We start from the raw sequence: 20,099 nt of genomic DNA on the forward strand, positions 1-20,099 counted from the left end.
CTCTCTCTCTCTCTCTCTGCAGACACATGTTTTCAGATGTGAGGTCTATTAATAGTTTAGTGTTTTAGGGTCAGTTTCCGGTGTGTTTTACTGCTCGTTTCACATCAGATGTTCATTATTTTCTTTCACTTTATCACTGCATCTGTCCTGATTGATTACTCTCCGTCACAGCTACAACAACAGGACAAAAACAAATAACTCCGAGAGCTACTTTGGAGGATGTTTGCAGAGGATAAGAAGCCTAATGTGCGTGTTATAATATATACCGGTACTTTTATTTTGGTAACATTGTCGATATAAAAATGGGTCCTGGTGCAAAAAAAGTTGCTCTAATTAGACCAAAATATATCTTTAATTCACATTTTTTTGAAGCAGGTTGGAAATGTACTGGAGTTTAACAAGCTGACCTCCAGTTAGGGACAGCATATATTGCTATTTTATGGTGTTTTATTGTCATTACACATTTATATTGTGCTTGTTTTACATATATTTTGCACATTTATCTGTTTTGAATTCAAGAGTTTGTTCTTTTATTGGCATTATATCTGTTTTATATGAGATCACTTCTTATATTGCCTTGTTATTTGTTTATATACAGTATGTGGTTATTTTCTTTACTCAAATGTCACCTGCTTTATATGATCTACATCTTACTTGCTTATATGAACTTATTTCTTTTAATTTGCTCTTGTAACTCTATCTCTTTATGTATGTGCTGCTTGATATATGTGCTCTCATTTAGACCTGCAATGATTCATTGATTAGTTGTCAACTATTAAATCACCGACTATTTTGATAATCGATTAATCTGAGTATTTTTTTAAGAAAAAAAAAAATCTATATTCTCTGATTCCAGTTTGTTAAATGTGAATATTTTCTGGTTTCTTTACTCCTCTATGACTGTAAACTGAATATCTTTGAGTTGTGGATGTCATCTTGGGCTCTTTGGGAAACACTGATCCACCTTTTTCACCATTTTCTGACATTTTATAAAACAAACAACTAATCGATTAACTGAAAAATAATCAACAGATTAATTGACAATGAAAATAATCGTTAGTTGCAGCCCTACTCTCATTTTTGTGTGCCATACAGTCTGATTTTTATTTTTTTATTCTGTTCATCTTTTAATCTGGAAAGTTTACGCTCGAAAAGTGCTATATAAATAAAATTATTATTATTATTTATCTCATCTATAATGTCGGCTTTTGTCCATATTTTAACCCTTTAAATACCAACTTAACTGACTAATCAGAAAAAATATAAATTGATTAATTGCTAATGAAAATAGATGTTATTAGCAATAGTTGAGTTTAGTTGATGGTCAATAATTAAGTGCATGAGGGTCCTCACAAGTATAACAATATATAAGTATAACAAGTGTGTGTGTGTGTGTGTGTGTGTGTGTGTGTGTGTGTGTGTGTGTGTGTGTGTGTGTGTGTGTGTGTGTGTGTGTGCGTGTGTGTGTGTGTGTGTGTGCATGTTGTTGTTGTTGTTGCTCTATGATTGGTTTGTTCCTGGAGAGAGCTGCGTTCAGGAAAAGTGGCGCCGGGTTACACAGATTACATCATCACCCCCATGACCTCACAATGGCAATACCCACAATGCCTCGTTCACAACAGAGACGGAGGCCCAGAGCTGTCACACACACACACTTACACACAGACACACACACACACACACACACACACACAGACTGACCCTGCCCATTACCACAGAGGAATGCAACTGATCCTGACAGAAACTAAACTGGGAGGACACGAAAGTCTTTCTCCTCCTGTCTCGCTTATTATCGGCCTCCTCCTCTCTAATATACACACACACACACACACACACAACACACACACTTTCCCTCCCTCGTGTTATGCCTCTTCTTATCAATCAATACTTTCTCTCTCTCTCTCTTTTTCTGTATCCATCAATAGCCACTCTAGCCAGCGTGGGTGGGGCGGCGGTTTCCATTTTAGGTGTTTAGGCCTGAACGCACACACTTCCTCCCTCTCAACACACACACACACACACACACACACACACACATGGGAGCTGAAATGATCTTTAAGCCAAAATAAAAATGATGTCATCAGGATTTGTTAAAAGTATGAAGTGACATTTCACAGCTTGCTAGATTTGTGTTAAATTAGTTGATTTTTGAGTCTGGTGTGAGTCTTCTTATTCTGACACGTATGTTGATTGTTGGTAGAGCCATGCAGTTCTCCATTACGCTGGTGACTGTTTAAAATACTACTGAAAATACTTTACTTTGCCTTCCCTTTAGTGGATTCACCCTCAGTAAAATATTTAAAATATTACAATAATAGTAAGAGTCTACAGATGAATTCAGCACACACACACACACACACACACACACACACACACACGGGAGCTGAAATGACCTTTAAGCCAAAATAAAAATGATGTCATCAGGATTTGTTAAAGGTATGACGTGACATTTCACAGCCTTGTTAAATTAGTTGAATTTTGAATGGAGTTTGGTGTGAGTCTTTTCTGACACGTAGAGCCATGCAGTTCTCCATTACACTGGTGACTGTTGCACCAATCTCCATTTAAAATACTACTGAAAATACTTTACTCTGCCTTCCCTTTAGTGGATTCACCCTCAATAAAATATTTAGAAGATGACAAGCCGCTAAGTGCTGAACACAGACACTATAATAGCTCCTTTTATTTTTACAAAATGTCAACTAACAAAACGTCCCAAAGGGACTCCTTTTGTTTTTCTTCCCCTGTCTGGACATTAACACACACACAGATAATAACATAGTCAATAGCTTCTTGCTCCAAGTTCAGAGGTCACGACCGTCTAAACCGCGAGTAGCCGAGTGGTTTCCGAGGAATGTCTCGTCTATCTGATCTTTCACACACACACCTGAGCATGTTGAATAAGAGAGTAGAGTGCCATGTGTTTGTGCGTGTGGGCGTTTAAAAGACGCCAGAGAAAGTCAGTCCAGATGGCCGGAGAAGATTAAACACCATCTGCCAGCGACCGCTACGTGCACACACACACACACACACACAGATGATGATTTATTGAATCTGAAAAATTACTTCTCTAATAAGAAAATTCATTACATTCTCACATTTGTGATTAAGGTCTTTTTCTTTGGGGAATAATGAATAATTTAGTCTTCCCTTAGTAATCTGTCAGAAGAAATAGGCTGGAAAGGAGGAAATGAGGGTCCACATGTTGTGTCAGACTTCTTTATTCTCTCTGTGTGTGTGTGTGTGTGTGAGAGAGTATTTACTAGTGACTTTATATTGCATTAGCCTGCCTAGGCTAACATAAACAGACAGGCCTGTGCATAGTGGAGGATTTTAAGTAGAAAAGTTGTTGCTGTTTTTACTGAACTCGACCTGTTGTAAACATGTGATACACCTGCTCTGAACTTCTGATATGATTAGAGGTGGGGGGAAAAATTCACCTATGTATCGCGTTCTCTTTTTTTTTTACAATTTTGAAATCGATTTTGAAGTAATATGAAGTATAATATAATTACGAAAATACTCATGTTATTTAATTAAAGCTGAAGTAGGCAGATTGGAGCAAATATGATCAAAAAAAGTTATTTTTATAAAACGGTCGCTATATCGTGACAGTAGAACATGAAACAGGTAACCTGAAAAAAAATCAAATGCCTCTGTGTCCTCCGGTGCTCCTAACGGCATCTGCAAGATTTCAAAGACCGGAGGAAAACAAGCAGTCAGAGCTGATCTGAGGTCTGCTGCCCAGCTGCCGTCTATGAGAGCCGGCTGTCAATCACTCTGAACTCCAACCAAACGGTCAAACTAGTCAGTCCTGTACGGTTTAAAAAATCCTGCATATAATGTAATTTTCTTAATAATAAAATATGCTGTTTGGAGTGATTTTCAGTATAATAAATGCTGAAAAATAAGTGCGCAGTATGTTTTCTATAAATTAATATAGTGATAAAATAGAGGTTATGTCTGGCAGAATTTGTTTGGCCCCTCTGCAACAATCTATGTTTCTCATGTGGCCCCCCAGGAAAAATAATTGCCCACCCCTGGTCATAATGTTGGTACTTGGAGAGTGTAATATTTTCTGAGGTGGTACGTGGTGTAAAAAGTTTGAGAACCACCGGGTTAAAGGAATACAAAGACAAGCCAAATGGCGTTGAACTCCTGGCAAACAAGGTTATAGATCGGGAAATGTGCAAACGTAGAACGCCAGACCGACGCAGACCTCCACTTTTTAGTATGTATGGAACCCCGCGTGCAGAAAATATGTCCGAGGCGTGAATGAGTGACCTCATCCTGGGTCCAAACATGATACTTCGTCTGTTGTACACACACACACACACACACACACACACACACACACACATACACACACACACACACACACACACACAGAGCTGAGCAGCAGCAGATGGCAGCAGATGTTAGATGGTCCCTCAGAGAGCAGCGATGTTCATAACGCTGTCTGGAAACCATTTTATGCCTCGCTGGGGGCATCAGTCTGTGTGTGTGTGTGTGTGTGTGTGTGTGTGTGTGTGTGTGTTATGAGCGGTGTAGTCATCAGTGTGTGAAGTGAGTGTGTTGCCATCTTGCAGTCATATCCGAAATGGCGATGATTATGATGTGTGTGTGTGTGTTACACAATGAACATCAGACTCGACTGGGACTGTGTTATGATGTAGGTGTCTGAGTGTGTGAGAGGATTTGATAATGGCTGAGTGAGTGTGTCTGTGAATGAGTGCTGAAGTGTGTGTGTGTGTGTGCTGTTGTACTTCTATCTTTGTGAGGACCAATTTGAGTGAAAGTGAGGACATTATGGAAAGATTTAGACTTAAAGGTAAAGGTTAGATCCGAGTACACTTGACTCCAAAGTCCAGTTTGTTTGATTAGTGTGAAAGCTACTCTGGCGCGGTATCTACCTATCGGTTTATTAAAATGTCAGAAAATAGTTATAAATGCTTGTTATAATTCCCCGTAGTCAAAGATGAAGTCTCGCTTTGTCAATAATGTTTGTGACGATCATGAACTGAAATATCAATGACGATCCTCACCATAGACTGTATATAAGAAGTGGACATCATCATCAGTCATCATGACGTCACCGTTTTGAAGCCTCGAGTTCGGCATTTTGGCCGTCGCCATCTTATTTTTTTGCAACCAGAAGTGACACCGGACAACGCTGTGGTAGCGACCTGTCAATCACAAGGTAGCCCCGCCCTAAAGCATCCTCTGCTTTATGGTCTATCTGACTCTAAATGGGACCATAATTTACTAAATGAACATCATGCTGTATTGAAGAAGACTTGAAACTAGTGATTGAGACCATAAACTCATGTTGACAATGTTTACTGAGGTAATAAATCAAGTGAGAAGTAGGCTCATTTTCTCAGAGACTTCTATACAATCAGACTTCTTTTTGCAACCAGAGGAGTCGCCCCCTGCTGGCTGTTAGAAAGAATGCAAGTTTAAGGCTCTTCAGCATTGGCTTCACTTTTCAGACATGGAGGTCCTCACATGTATAGAGGTACCACACTCGAGGAAGCGTGACACAGAGAGAAGGCTGCCTCATTACCCCAATTTAACCTGAGACAACACACACACACACACACACACACACACACACACACACACACACACTCAGTTGAGCCAGTGGAAAAGTCAAACTCACTCATTAACAGCTTTGTAATATATTCATCCTCACACACACATGATGTGACGTTCACACCGTTTTCACATCTAGCTTCTTGCTTTAGAGCTTGTGTGTGTATATATATATGCGTGTGTGTGTGTGTGTGTGTGTGTGTATGTGTGCGCTGCAGACTCTGGAGAGTGAGGTAATGAGTGCTCAGCTCTTCTCAGACAGCAGATCCATAAACCATCTCCTCTGCATTTAAAAATCGATGCTTGCAGCTGCCCTGCCTCCCTGCCTCCCTGCCTGCCGCCGACACACTCACACACACACACGCACTCAGACACACTCACACACTCAGACACACACACACACACACACAGTTTGCAACTAGTAAGACCCTTTACTCAAAGAGGAGACATCAGGCTTTTGACTCGAGGTTACTAGATACGCTGTACGCTCTACACCAGTGATTCCCGACCATTAACGTTAAAAGAAACGATCACATAAGGATAGAAAATAACATGAAAACAAATCAGGAACAAAGTCAGTAATATAGTAGCACCAGGAACATAACGAAAAGGCACCAGTGTGCATCAATGCATATTAGAAAATAGTAGAAAATGTATACCATCTACGAGGGCTGGTTATTTGTTGGTTGGGTAGGTATTCGGTTTAAATTTTGGGATTTGGATATTTGCTTTGTTTTGTTTTTTTATCCCCTCTGGATTACAAACATGCATAAAAATGACCATACCTTTTGGAAAATGCCTCTTATTAAATAACAAATAAAAAGTAGGGCTAGAGTGAAGATATTGGTATCATACGAAACTAGAAACCTGATGAATCCATCGGTACACACCATGTCATACTAGCTTGTAGTGAAGAAGGTTAAATAACGCTCCAAACCAAAATTTTGGTGAGGAAAAACTGTCATGTCCATTTCCAAAGGGGTCCCTTGACCTCTGACCTCCAGATATGTGAATGTAAATGGGTTCTATGGGTACCCACAAGTCTCCCCTTTACAGGCATGCCCACTTTATGATAATCACATGCAGTTTGGGGCAAGTCATAGTCAAGTCAGCACACTGACACACTGACAGCTGTTGTTGCCTGTTGGGCTGCAGTTTGACATGTTATGATTTGAGCATATTGTTTTATGCTAAATGCAGTACCTATGAGGGTTTCTGGACAATATCTGTCATTGTTTTGTGTTGTTCATTGATTTACAATAATAAATATATACATACATTTGCATAAAGCAGCATATTTGTCCACTCCCATGTTGATAAGAGGATTAAATACTTGACAACTTAAAGCTCTTCTCCCGTCACGGTGGTCTGGCCCACGCTACGGGTTGAGTCTAAGCTTGCCAGATTTGTAGAAATATCTATGAAATATCTTATAGAGTTTCCTAAAAACATACATGTACTATAGTGAGTTTGTTTATCCATTTGTGAATGAGTTAATTAAAGCATCTTTAGCTGCCTCCAGAGACACAATCATGCAAAGATTTGTCACTTTTTAATTACTAAATCAGAATAGGGTTTGGAACTAGGACGGAGGAGGAGGCTGAAGATGAAGCGTGTGATGCAGGCTGAGGGAAAGTGGGTTTACCTAAAGAGTAAATAACAACATCTAATCCCAAAATAACACATCACAAATAAATTATGATATGGAGCAGAGTGGAGGGATCTGAGGGAGGCTTTTTTTTCTCTTTTTTTTTGCTTTAAGATGACTCATGACTTTAATAGTGAGCCACACAATGCTTTCACTTTCATACCAGCAATTATCCTGCAGGAGTAGGCGTCTCAAACAGTGGATATATCATCTGAGAAGAGCTGCATAAACACACGAGGTCGCACATGTGTGTGAGTGTACAAATAACCCGGAGGGGCTGTTTACTCGTCAATAACAGCCAGTCAAACTCATGGCTGCATAATTGTAGCTGACACACAGAAAGCTGCCATCACTTGTTGAGTTGAGAGTGTTACGCTGTTGTCAGTACAAACAGCGCCCGCCGTGTTTACAACTGAAGCCAACTAAATGTCAGGCAAGACTAACAGAAACCTCCAAACACAATCTGGAGCTGCGTCTCCGTTTGATGTGAACATGAAAACCATGAGAGAACGAGTGGAGGAGGTTGGACTTACGGTGCAGACAGGCATCGAGTCGTCATCGCCCACGGAGTCCTCAGGATCGTGGTGTACGTCCTGTAATCATGAACACAAAGAGGTGACGCATTAACACACACCTGATAGACAGCGGTGACATGATAATAAGCTCTCTGTGTGAATGTCACTGCTGCAGGTTGAAACGTGTTGAGCACATGAACTGCTTTGATGACTGAAAACGCCTCGCTGCAAATACTCACCGTGCAGACAGATCATGATGAATTTTATATAGTCATGTAATAGTGTGATTAGGAGCGAGGAGCATTTGGAAAATTTCTGAGTAGGGCTGTCAAAGTTAACGTGATAATAAAGCATTAACAAAAAATCGTTTTAACACCACTAATTTCTTTAAACGCAACTTGTGATCGCAAGGGCTTAATTTTAAAGCTAGAGTAAAGATACTGGTATTATATGAATCTATAAAGCCTAATGAATCCATCGGTACCAACCATGTCATACTAGCTTGTCATGAAGGAGGTTAAATAACGCTCCAAACTTACACTACATTTTGGCGAGGAAAAACTGTCATGTCCATTTTCAAAGGGGTCCCTTGACCTCTGACCTCCAGATATGTGAATGTAAATGGGTTCTATGGGTACCCACGAGTCTCCCCTTTACTGACATGCCCACTTTATGATAAATGAACAAATATGTAAATGACAAATATTGTCCAGAAACCCTCACAGGTACTGCATTTAGCATACAAAATATGCTCAAATAATAAAATAAATCATCAGATCGTTTTTCCTCGCCAAAATTTAGCGTACGTTTGGAGCGTTATTTAGCCTCCTTCAGGACAAGCTAGTATGACATTGGTTGGTACCAGTGGATTCCTTTGGTTTTTCTAGTTTCACATGATACCATTATCTTCACTCTAGCTTTAAAACTGAGCCCAGTACAACTTCCGAAAGATCGACTGTGTTAATGCGTTAAAGAAATTAGCCAATTCATCGGCTATCTGCTTTTTCCTGCTCCAAACTATCGTTATTATATATCGACCTTTAAAAATCCACGATCTGTCGACCTCTACTTCATTTCAAACACAACTTGTATCAGTCGAACCTTAAACAAGACAGTGTACTTTGTAATCTAGTCCTCATTAAACGATGCATAGCATTCAGCCCTTCTATACGGTACATCTACAGTATAGAGAGACTCATTCTCTTGTCACATCAAGGACATCTGCTGCCTACATTCAGAGGTGAAGCGCGGCGCTCAACGAGTAGGCGTCTTTTATATTTTGAAACCCTCTCTTGTCATCTCCCTCCCCGCTCCCTGTGACGGAGGAATCAACCAGAGTTCAAATAAAAAAAAAGAAGTCCCCAGACGGTCACAGCGTGAGGTTCATCAGCGGGGCCACCAAACTCCGACCGCTTGTACCTCGGCCAAAAGGAAGAAAAAAACAAAAACAGCAGATATGAATTGGCATTACGTAAGGCAGATTAGCAGCCTGTCTGCTTTCCTGCTGGAACAACAGCTGTGATTCAGACACTGATAGCACTGATACTACTGCCTGACAAAAACAATAATAACAATAAAAGCGATTATGGTGATTATTTACTTTGCCGGTAAAAGCAGCGCCGGGAGGATAAGCCTGAAATCTGCACCGCGGGGAGTAGAGAGAGAGAGAGAGAGAGAGAGAGAGAGAGAGAGAGAGAGGCGAGGATAGTGAGCGGAGGAGATGGATTGCAGACAGGACGACTGATGGATTATGATTAGAAAGAGATGGAAGGTGACGGAGAGGACAGGGTTGTAGATGGAAAGGAAGAGGGGAAAAAGCTCAGATTTTTCTCCAAGTGATGGATGATCTATGAATAAAAACTGTCTGTCCGTCTCTGATGACCTAAACGAACCCCGTCACCCCAGACACGCTTTTAAACTGTTTACTTTTCTGGGTTTTTTATGTCCACAGGATTTCAACAAAGGACAAATATTTGGTTGTGAATGGACAGAGAGTGTCAGTGTTTTTAGTGACTATTGTTATTGATAATCATGCTCTAAGTTTTGGAACTAAAGTTCACATGATGTGGGGACTTTGGGGAGGGGTATAAACAGGAAGTATAATTCTGCAGTGGAGTCAGTGAGTTGGCCGTAGGTATCAACTTGATGCTGCAATCACATGGAATCAGGCAGACGGCAGATGGCAGACAGACAACACCTTCTGGACGACACGGGAAAAACAAACAAACAATCCGACAGACTGGCAGGACGGCAAAACAAAACGACATGTTGTTGTGGTGATGGAATAAAATAAATAAAATCCTATTGTGTCTACTATTTTATGTTATTACTCTAGTAATGCATGTCTTTCTCTTAATATTCTATCGCAAACTTAAACAATTGTCTCCTTGTGTGAGGGAGCAAATATACATCCAGTTATAAATTCTGTCACAGAGGACGGCAAAAAGTTCAAATTAGGGCTGTCAATCGATTACAATATTTAACCGCGATTAATCGCGTGACTGTCCATAGTTAATCTTGATTAATCGCAAATGAATCACACATTTTTTATCTGTTCAAAATGTACCTTAAAGTGAGATTTGTCAAGACTACTTTGAAAATGGCCATGCCAGTTTTTCCTTGCCAAAATTTAGCATAACTTTGGAGCGTTATTTAACCTCCTTCACGACAAGATAGCATGACAATGGATTCTTTAGGTTTTCTAGTTTCATATGATACCAGCATCTTCACTCCAGCTTTAAAACTGAGTCCGCTACAACCCACAAATCACAAGCTGCGTTAATGCGTTAAAGAAATTAGTGGGCGTTAAAACGAATTTGCGTTAACACGTTAACTTTGACATCCCTAGTTAAAATATTTTGACATTGTACAGCAATGCTGTCTACCGTTACCATCGCCGGTATTCTCTGCTGGCATCACCTAATTTTATCACTCTAGTCAAAGAAAGAAAAAGTCAAAGTACACGTCAAATGAATTTTTCCCAGTGATGGTTTCTGTCATTTTAGGTAGTTCTTATCACGCTGATGTTTGCTCAAGTGTTTTTCTGATCAGTTTGGTTTTAGTGAGTTTTTTGATGTTATATAAAGGATTTGAGACGTCATGATTGACAGCTGTGTGTCTCTCGCTGACAAGCTGCGACCGTGCTCGGCTCGCGATTGGTTTGAGCGGGTGACCTCGACACCATGGCTCCGCCGCCTGATCACTACCGCGCAGACTCTAGCTCCAAATGTCGTCAAAATCTCAAGGTGGCGACTCCTGTGTCCGAGATATTTTGACAGCACAGAGGGAGAAAGTGGAGACGCGTCGTCCATCTTTATATACAGTCTATGATTTGACTCTAAATGGGACCATAATTTACTAAATGAACATCATGCTGTATTGAAGAACAGTTGAAACTAGTGATTGAGACCATAAACTCATGTTTACAATGTTTACTGAGGTAATAAATCAAGTGAGAAGTAGGCTCATTTTCTCATAGACTTCTATACAATCAGACTTCTTTTAGCAACCAGAGGAGTCGCCCGCTGCTGGTTTAAGACACTTCATCTTTGGCTTCACTTTTCAGACCCGGAGGTTGCCTAATAGTGCTGCAACTGTTGATAAGTGGGCCAAACTACAGTCACTAACTTCCTGTTGTTTTCAGGACACTTGCATGTACCTGCTCCCTTTCAGCTCATGAAGTATCTTTGACAACTCTCCCACCTCACAGTTTGATATCCCTGCTCTTGGAAGTATGGATTGTATTGTGTCTGCAGCAACGAGAGTCAAAAACTGAACTGAAAGCTGAGACACAATGCAGTCCATACTTCCAATGAGATCAACCGCCTCGTCATTTCCCCCTGATATTAACATATCTGGACACTTTATCTGGATAATGACATCGGATCGCACGCCTTTTGCATTTTTACAGCCGGTATTAATAAGCATTATCGTTATCTTGAGTCTGCCAGCGTTGTAATGGGATACCAACACTCAGAATATCTGCAGAGCTGGCGAACACAGTGCATCCCAGGTCAAGAGAAGTGAGGCTGCAGGATGGGCTCTAGGCTACTTATTTGTGTTTTGCAGAGGAACGGCTCATCTGTGGTTTAACTCAGAGAAGCAATTTCATATTTATGCAGTATTAATATTTACCGGATGCAACTTAATCTTCAAGAATCAAATTAAACTCGAGACTCGAATTGGGAGATTGATGCCAATATTCAGCCTTAGTGGGGGCAGAAAAACACAGCAGCACAGTCTGTGGATTATCCCGAAAATTATTTCTGGAAAGAGACTTTGTTCTCATTTCTCTGACCTAGAGCTGCAACTTACAATTACGTCAATTATCGGATCATTTGCCGGATAATTTTGTTGATTAATCGATTAATCTTTTGGTCTATAAAATGTCACAAAAATTTGTGCAAGAAGTTCCAGGGTGACGTCTACCAACAACAGCCCAAAAGATCGGTTTATTTGGAAGGAAAGGAAAGCAGGAAATCTTCACACTTGAGATGCTTGAATCGGCAAAATTTGTTGGCATTTTTTGCTTAAAAAATGAGTCGCACAATTAAGTGATTATTAAAATTCTTGCAGTTTAATTATCAGCCGATTAAAATTAGTTGATTAAGACCAAAACAGATGAATAGTCGACAAATCGACTAAGATTTCTTTAGTTGTTTTTTTTAATGCTTTTTTCATACTGAATGATTTATTTACATGAAATTTATGAACACATCTCTATGAAAAATAAATAATTAGTAAATGAATAATAAAAATGAATAAATAAATAAATGGCTCAATAAATAAATAATATGAATATGTATAAACTAATGAATAAATAAATATATACATTTAAAAATAAATACAAAATAAATAAAACATGTATGCAAAAATAAATAAATCAAAAATAAAATCAAAAATAAGTAAATACAAAATAAATGCAAAAATAAATAAATTAATTGTAAAAATTTATAAAAATAAATAAATAAAAGGGAAAATTAAACAGAAGAGTAAATAAAGAAGGGAATTAATACAAAGATAAATAAATAAAAGAAAAAATTAAAACAGTAATATCAATTTTTGTCACATTTGATCAATTAATGAATGACTATATTTATTTTTAATATTATTTTTGCTACATTTAATGACATATGTATTTATTTATTGAGTCATTTATTCATTTATTTAGGCAGATGAATCCATTAATTAAATAATTGTTTCAGCTCCTTTTATTAGAGTGGTGGCAGAAGTCTCAACTTTAAAATAAAGCAATAATATCTTCAGCGTATCTTCTTGTTCGACGGTTGGATTAAAAAAAAGCAATTTGTATGCATCGCCGACATCAAGACATTATAATGAGTGTTTTCCAGCATTTTCTGACATTTTATACACAAAACAATTCATGACAAAGCCCTAAAAGATATTTCATCAGCTGTTCTATAATGCACTCTTTGTATAGTAAGAAAACATTGAAGCCTGCAGAGTGCAGATTCATTGCTGCAGCCATCTTGATCTACTCATCTTTGTTTCTGCATTTCTGCAGACAAGTGCAGCCGCTCTCTGCTCTTTGTGTGCATCCTGAATGATCTTGTCTTCAGGGCAAAAACATCCTACAGAAGCATCTCTTCTTCTTCATGCTTCCTCACTGCTTTTTGTGTTGTTTTTGTATTCTATAGTGGCCTAGAAAAAAAAAAGCTGGATAACGACACATCGCTTGCACCGCCCAAAGTTTTGGCTTGGAGGTGTTACGCATGGGTCAAAGGTCAGCTTCATTGAGCAGAGCGTCGGGCACGCTCCTGTCTGGTTGTAAAGTGAAGTGGAAAAGAGGGCGCGTGGGAAAAGCTGCGAGCAGGTACGAGCTTGTTAGCGAGGCCAGGCAGAAAAAAGAGAAGCTGGCTCAGTGACTCAGTGCATTTTTGCGTTTGAGGGTGAATCAGGTTCGACTATTCACAATCTGCCTCCACACACACACACACACACCACACCACACAAACACACACACACACACACACACACACACACACACACACACGCACAGCCGTTTCTCCATGCAGAACTTGTGACACCTCATACAGGAAGTGGACACACACACACATATAGACGTAAACTCTTCCTGAATCATGCAGTCGCCGTGGCACCGCCTCCTGCTCGTTATCAAGATTCAACTACTTGTAGGAAGGAAAAAAAACTGCTTTTGTTTCAATCTTGTGTCTCAGTTTTGGAGCCCCTTTTTTTTAAAAACAATCCTACATTTTGCATCTATTTCTTTTTGTTTTACACCAAACAATTAAATCAAAACCACTACAACGGCTTTATTCTGCATCTAGAAATCACCACAAACATCCCCAAGGTGACTCGTAGTGACTTTGTGACACTCAGCAGCACTGAATGAATTTTTATGTGCTCAGTAAGTGCTTTTTTATGTATTTTTAATCTAATTTGGCATCCCTTTAACAACTTTAAGAGTGGAGTAATTATCTAATAGTGACGTTAAGGTGTATTATGATGCTTTTTGTGTGTATTTTCATCTAATTAGGCATCCCTATAGAAGGTTTAGGAGTAGAGTAATCATATAGTAGTGACTTTAAGATGAATTATGGTGCTTTTTGTGTGTATTTTAATCTAATTTGACATCCCTATAGGAGCTTTAAGTGTAGAATACAAATCTAATAGTGACGTTAAGGTGTATTATGGTGCTTTTTGTGTGCATTATAATCTAATTTGGCATCCCTATAGAAGCTTTGAGAGTAGATTAAGTATCTAATAGTGACATTGGGTTGTATTATGGTACCTTTTTATGTATTTTAATCTAATTTGGCATCCCTATAGGAGCTTAAAGAGTGGAGTAATCATCTAATAGTAACTTTAAGGTGGATTATGATGCTTTTTTGTGCATTATAATCTAATTTGGCATCCCTGTAGGAGCTTTAATAGGAGAATACAAATCTAATAGTGACATTAAGGTGTATTATGGTGCTTTTTAGTGTATTTTAATCTAATTTGGCATCCCTTTAGGAGCTTTAAGAGTAGAATACAAATCTAGTAGTGACTTTAAGGTGTATTATGGTGCTTTTTAAGTGTACTTTAATCTAATTTGGCATCCCTGTAGCAGCATCAAGAGTAGAATAATCATCTAACAGTGTGTTTGAGGTGTATCATGCATGGATGTATTATGTGTATCATGGTGCTTTCCAGTGACATCCTGTGTGGTGTATATCTACTCTACCTGTCTCCTGCATTGACTGCAGCTCAACTGAAAGTCCCTGAACTGTCAGTCAGTCTGTCAACAGGACCAACCAGGTGTTATAGTGAACCAGGTATTGTAATGAACCAGGTGTTATAATGAACCAGGTGTTATAATGAACCAGGTGTTATAACGAACCAGGTGTTATAATGAACCAGGTGTTATAACGAACCAGGTGTTATAACGAACCAGGTGTTATAATGAACCAGGTGTTGTAATGAACCAGATGTTATTATAATGAACCAGGTGTTATAATGAACCAGATGTTATTATAATGAAGCAGGTGTTATAATGAACCAGGTGTTATAATGAACCAGGTGTTATAACGAACCAGGTGTTATTATAATGAAGCAGGTGTTATAATGAACCAGGTGTTATAATGAACCAGGTGTTATTATAACGAACCAGGTGTTATAACGAACCAGGTGTTATTATAATGAAGCAGGTGTTATAATGAACCAGGTGTTATAATGAACCAGGTGTTATTATAACGAACCAGGTGTTATAACGAACCAGGTGTTATTATAATGAAGCAGGTGTTATAATGAAGCAGGTGTTATAATGAACCAGGTGTTATAATGAACCAGGTGTTATTATAACGAACCAGGTGTTATAACGAACCAGGTGTTATTATAATGAAGCAGGTGTTATAATGAACCAGGTGTTATAATGAACCAGGTGTTATAATGAAGCTCTCAACTCTCCAGTGTTCAAATCTAATTTGGCATCCCTATAGGAGCTTTATGAGTAGAATAATCATCTAATAGTGTCTTTGAGGTGCATTATGGTGCTCGTTAGTGTATTTTAATCTCATTTAGTATCCCTATAGCAGCTTTAAGAGTAGAATAATTACCCAATAGTGACTTTAAGGTGTATTATGGTGCTTTATAGTGTACTTTAATCTAATTTGGCATCCCTATAGGAGGTTTAGTAGTAGAATAATGATCTAATAGTGTCTTTAAGGTGTATTATGGTGTTTTTTTAGTGTATTTTAATCTAATTAGGCATCCCTATAGCAGCATTAAGAGTATAATAATTATCTAATAGTGACTTTAAAGTGTATTATGGTGCTTTTTAAAGTATTTTTATCTAATATAGCATCCCTTTAAGAACTTTATGAGTACAATAATCATCTAACAGAGACTCTACATTGAACTATGGTGCTTTTTAAGTGTACGTTAATGTAATTTGGCATCCCTATAGCAGCATGAAGAGTAGAATAATTACAGAATAGTGTCTTTGAAGTGTATTATGCATGGATGTATTAGGTATTGAGGTGTATTATGGATGTATTAGGTGTATTATGGTGCTTTACAGTGTATTTTAATCTAGGTGTATAATGGATGTATTAGGTGTATTATGCATGGATGTATTAGGTATTATGGTGCTTTTTAAGTGTACTTTAATCTAATTATTACAGTACTATGCATTGATGTATAAGGTGTATTATGGATGTATTAGGTGTATCATGGTGCTTTCCAGTGACATCCTGTGTACTCTATTGACTGCAGATCAACTGTCAGTCAGTCTGACCAGAGGACCAACCAGGTGTTATAATGTTCTAATGAACCAGGTGTAATAATGAACCAGGTGTTATAATGTCATAATGAACCAGGTGTTATAATGTCATAATGAACCAGGTGTTATGATGAAACATAATGAACCAGGTGTTATGATGTCATAATGAACCAGGTGTAATAATGAACCAGGTGTAATAATGAACCAGGTGTTATAATGTCATAATGAACCAGGTGTTATGATGAAACATAATGAACCAGGTGTAATAATGAACCAGGTGTTATAATGTCATAATGAACCAGGTGTTATGATGAAACATAATGAACCAGGTGTTATAATGTCATAATGAACCAGGTGTAATAATGAACCAGGTGTAATAATGAACCAGGTGTAATAATGAACCAGGTGTCATAATGAACCAGGTGTCATAATGAACCAGGTGTTATGATGAAACATAATGAACCAGGTGTTATAATGAACCAGGTGTTATAATGTCATAATGAACCAGGTGTCATAATGAACCAGGTGTTATGATGAAACATAATGAACCAGGTGTAATAATGAACCAGGTGTTATAATGAACCAGGTGTTATGATGAAACATAATGAACCAGGTGTAATAATGAACCAGGTGTTATAATGTCATAATGAACCAGGTGTCATAATGAACCAGGTGTTATGATGAAACATAATGAACCAGGTGTAATAATGTCATAATGAACCAGGTGTTATGATGAAACATAATGAACCAGGTGTTATGATGTCATAATGAACCAGGTGTAATAATGAACCAGGTGTTATAATGTCATAATGAACCAGGTGTTATGATGAAACATAATGAACCAGGTGTTATAATGTCATAATGAACCAGGTGTTATAATGTCATAATGAACCAGGTGTCATAATGAACCAGGTGTTATGATGAAACATAATGAACCAGGTGTAATAATGTCATAATGAACCAGGTGTTATGATGAAACATAATGAACCAGGTGTAATAATGTCATAATGAACCAGGTGTTATAATGTCATAATGAACCAGGTGTTATGATGAAACATAATGAACCAGGTGTTATAATGTCATAATGAACCAGGTGTTATAATGTCATAATGAACCAGGTGTAATAATGAACCAGGTGTTATAATGTCATAATGAACCAGGTGTTATGATGAAACATAATGAACCAGGTGTTATGATGTCATAATGAACCAGGTGTAATAATGAACCAGGTGTTATAATGTCATAATGAACCAGGTGTTATGATGAAACATAATGAACCAGGTGTTATGATGTCATAATGAACCAGGTGTAATAATGAACCAGGTGTTATAATGTCATAATGAACCAGGTGTTATGATGAAACATAATGAACCAGGTGTTATAATGTCATAATGAACCAGGTGTTATAATGTCATAATGAACCAGGTGTAATAATGAACCAGGTGTTATAATGTCATAATGAACCAGGTGTTATAATGTCATAATGAACCAGGTGTTATGATGAAGATGAAGCTCTCACCTCTCCAGTCGTCCCTCCCAGAGGCATCTTCTGCCAGGGATCCGCCAGCTGAGCCAGAGGCATCTTCTCTTCTTCTTCTTCTCCTCCTCTTCCTCCTCGTCCTCTCCGTCCTTCTACTTTACTTCTGTTCAACTCCTCTTCTTCCCTCCCTCCGTCGACACTTTCAGTCTCTCTCCTCCTTCCTTCCTTCTTTCTGTGTTGTTTAAGCTAGTTCCTGTTTCCTTCTACCTCTCCTCTCTCTGTGGAACCGAACCGACCCGCGGAGCTCTCTCTCTTCCACCGACCGACCGAGCCCAGAGAACACCTTCTGATTCCGGATCTGCTGCTGCGCTGAGACCGCCCCTTCCTCCGGAGAGAGACACCAACGGTCGAGGAGGGAGGAGGCGAGGAGAGAGGAGGGAGGAGACCAACGGCAGCGAGGAGGCGAGGAGGGAGGACGCCCTTCCTTCCCCTCTCTCTCTCTCTCTCTCTCTCTCTCATTCTCTCTCATTCTCTCTCTCTCTCTCTCCCTCTCTTCCTCTCTCTCTCTCTCTCTCTCTCATTCTCTCTCATTCTCTCTCTCTCTCTCTCTCCCTCTCTTCCTCTCTCTCTCTCTCTCTCTCTCATTCTCTCTCTCTCTCTCTCTCTCACTTCCGTTGTTTCCCAATATGGCGGCCGGTGTCGGCTTACCTGTCCGTCACCGTCAGACCGCTGACGTCACGGCTGCGTCACGTCAGGAGGCGGCTTCCTTTAGGTGACTCTGCTCTGGCATTTATTATTATCTGAAATTTATATGAATATAATAACAAATAATAAGTAAAAAAAAAAATATATATATATTTTATTAATTTAAAACACAAATGAGCAAAATGCAACTTCCACAAATAAAATAAATATTAAATACACCTTAAAGTCACTACTAGATAATTATTTTACTCTAGATGTTGCTATAGGGATGCCAAATTTGATTAAAATACACTGTAAAGTACCTTAAAGTCACTATTAGATTATTAAACTACTGCTAATAAATATAAAAAAACACCATAATGCACCTTAAAGTCACTATTAGATGATTAAACTACTACTAATAAATAAAAAAACACCATAATGCACCTTAAAGTCACTATTAGATGATTAAACTACTGCTAATAAATATAAAAAACACCATAATGCACCTTAAAGTCACTATTAGATGATTAAACTACTACTAATAAATAAAAAAACACCATAATGCACCTTAAAGTCACTATTAGGTGATTAAACTACTACTAATAAATAAAAAAACACCATAATGCACCTTAAAGTCACTATTAGATGATTAAACTACTCTTAATGCTGCTAAAAGGATGCCAAATTAGATTAAAATACACCATAAGGCACCATAATACACCTTAAAGTCACTATTAGATGATTATTCTACTCTTAACGATGCTATAGGGATGCCAAATTACATTAAAATACACTAAAAAGCACCAGAATACACCTTTAAGTCACTATTAGATGATTATTCTACTCTTAACGATGCTATAGGGATGCCAAATTACATTAAAATACACTAAAAAGCACCAGAATACACCTTTAAGTCACTATTAGATGTTTACTCTACTCTTAATGCTGCTATAGGGATGCCAAATTAGATTAAAATACACAATAAAGCACCACAATTCTGCAATAAGTGGTCTTTCTGAGCTCCAAGTCTTTTTTAATTCAGGTTAATTTCATGGATCTCTTTTGATGGTATTGTCCAAGTTATTTTATTGCAGTGGCATGTGCTTTTCTTTCTTTTTGTGAGGTAGCTTTGTTTTGAGTGCCATACAAATACATTATTACCACTATAATACACTGTGTGTGAGAGAGATTATCCCAAAGATGAACAAAGTCTTTTCAAAATGGGCAATTCAAATATGAAGCTGTACAGTCCTACATTTCATTCTTACACAGTAACTCTCGTTTCCAGATGTTACAGCTTTTTTTTAAGTGTGTGAATTGGATGCTTTTCATTAACTGCCAATAAATCATTAGATCAACAACACTTCCATCTGATTAACAGGCCGTTCAGCTGTAATGTTTGGTTGCCATGACGGTCGATAAACAACAGAA

The 20,099-nt window shown here is 38.3% G+C and overlaps 1 protein-coding gene across 2 annotated transcripts in view; it reads right to left on the reverse strand.

Moving 5' to 3' along the window:
* Nucleotides 1-18,153, reverse strand: part of rps6ka3b (ribosomal protein S6 kinase, polypeptide 3b) — a 50,425-nt gene extending 32,272 nt beyond the window's left edge. For both annotated transcript variants that reach the window (XM_037756342.1, XM_037756341.1), the window contains exons 1-2: nucleotides 18,021-18,153; nucleotides 7,777-7,836 (exon numbers count right to left, since the gene is read on the reverse strand). In XM_037756342.1, coding sequence (XP_037612270.1) covers nucleotides 7,777-7,836; nucleotides 18,021-18,083 — 123 coding nt within the window. In that variant the 5' untranslated portion in view covers nucleotides 18,084-18,153. The remainder of the gene's footprint in view (nucleotides 1-7,776; nucleotides 7,837-18,020) is intronic.
* Between the last annotated feature and the right edge of the window lie 1,946 nt (nucleotides 18,154-20,099).

This window comes from Sebastes umbrosus, chromosome 21, assembly GCF_015220745.1.
Source record: "Sebastes umbrosus isolate fSebUmb1 chromosome 21, fSebUmb1.pri, whole genome shotgun sequence".
Lineage (NCBI taxonomy): Eukaryota > Metazoa > Chordata > Actinopteri > Perciformes > Sebastidae > Sebastes > Sebastes umbrosus.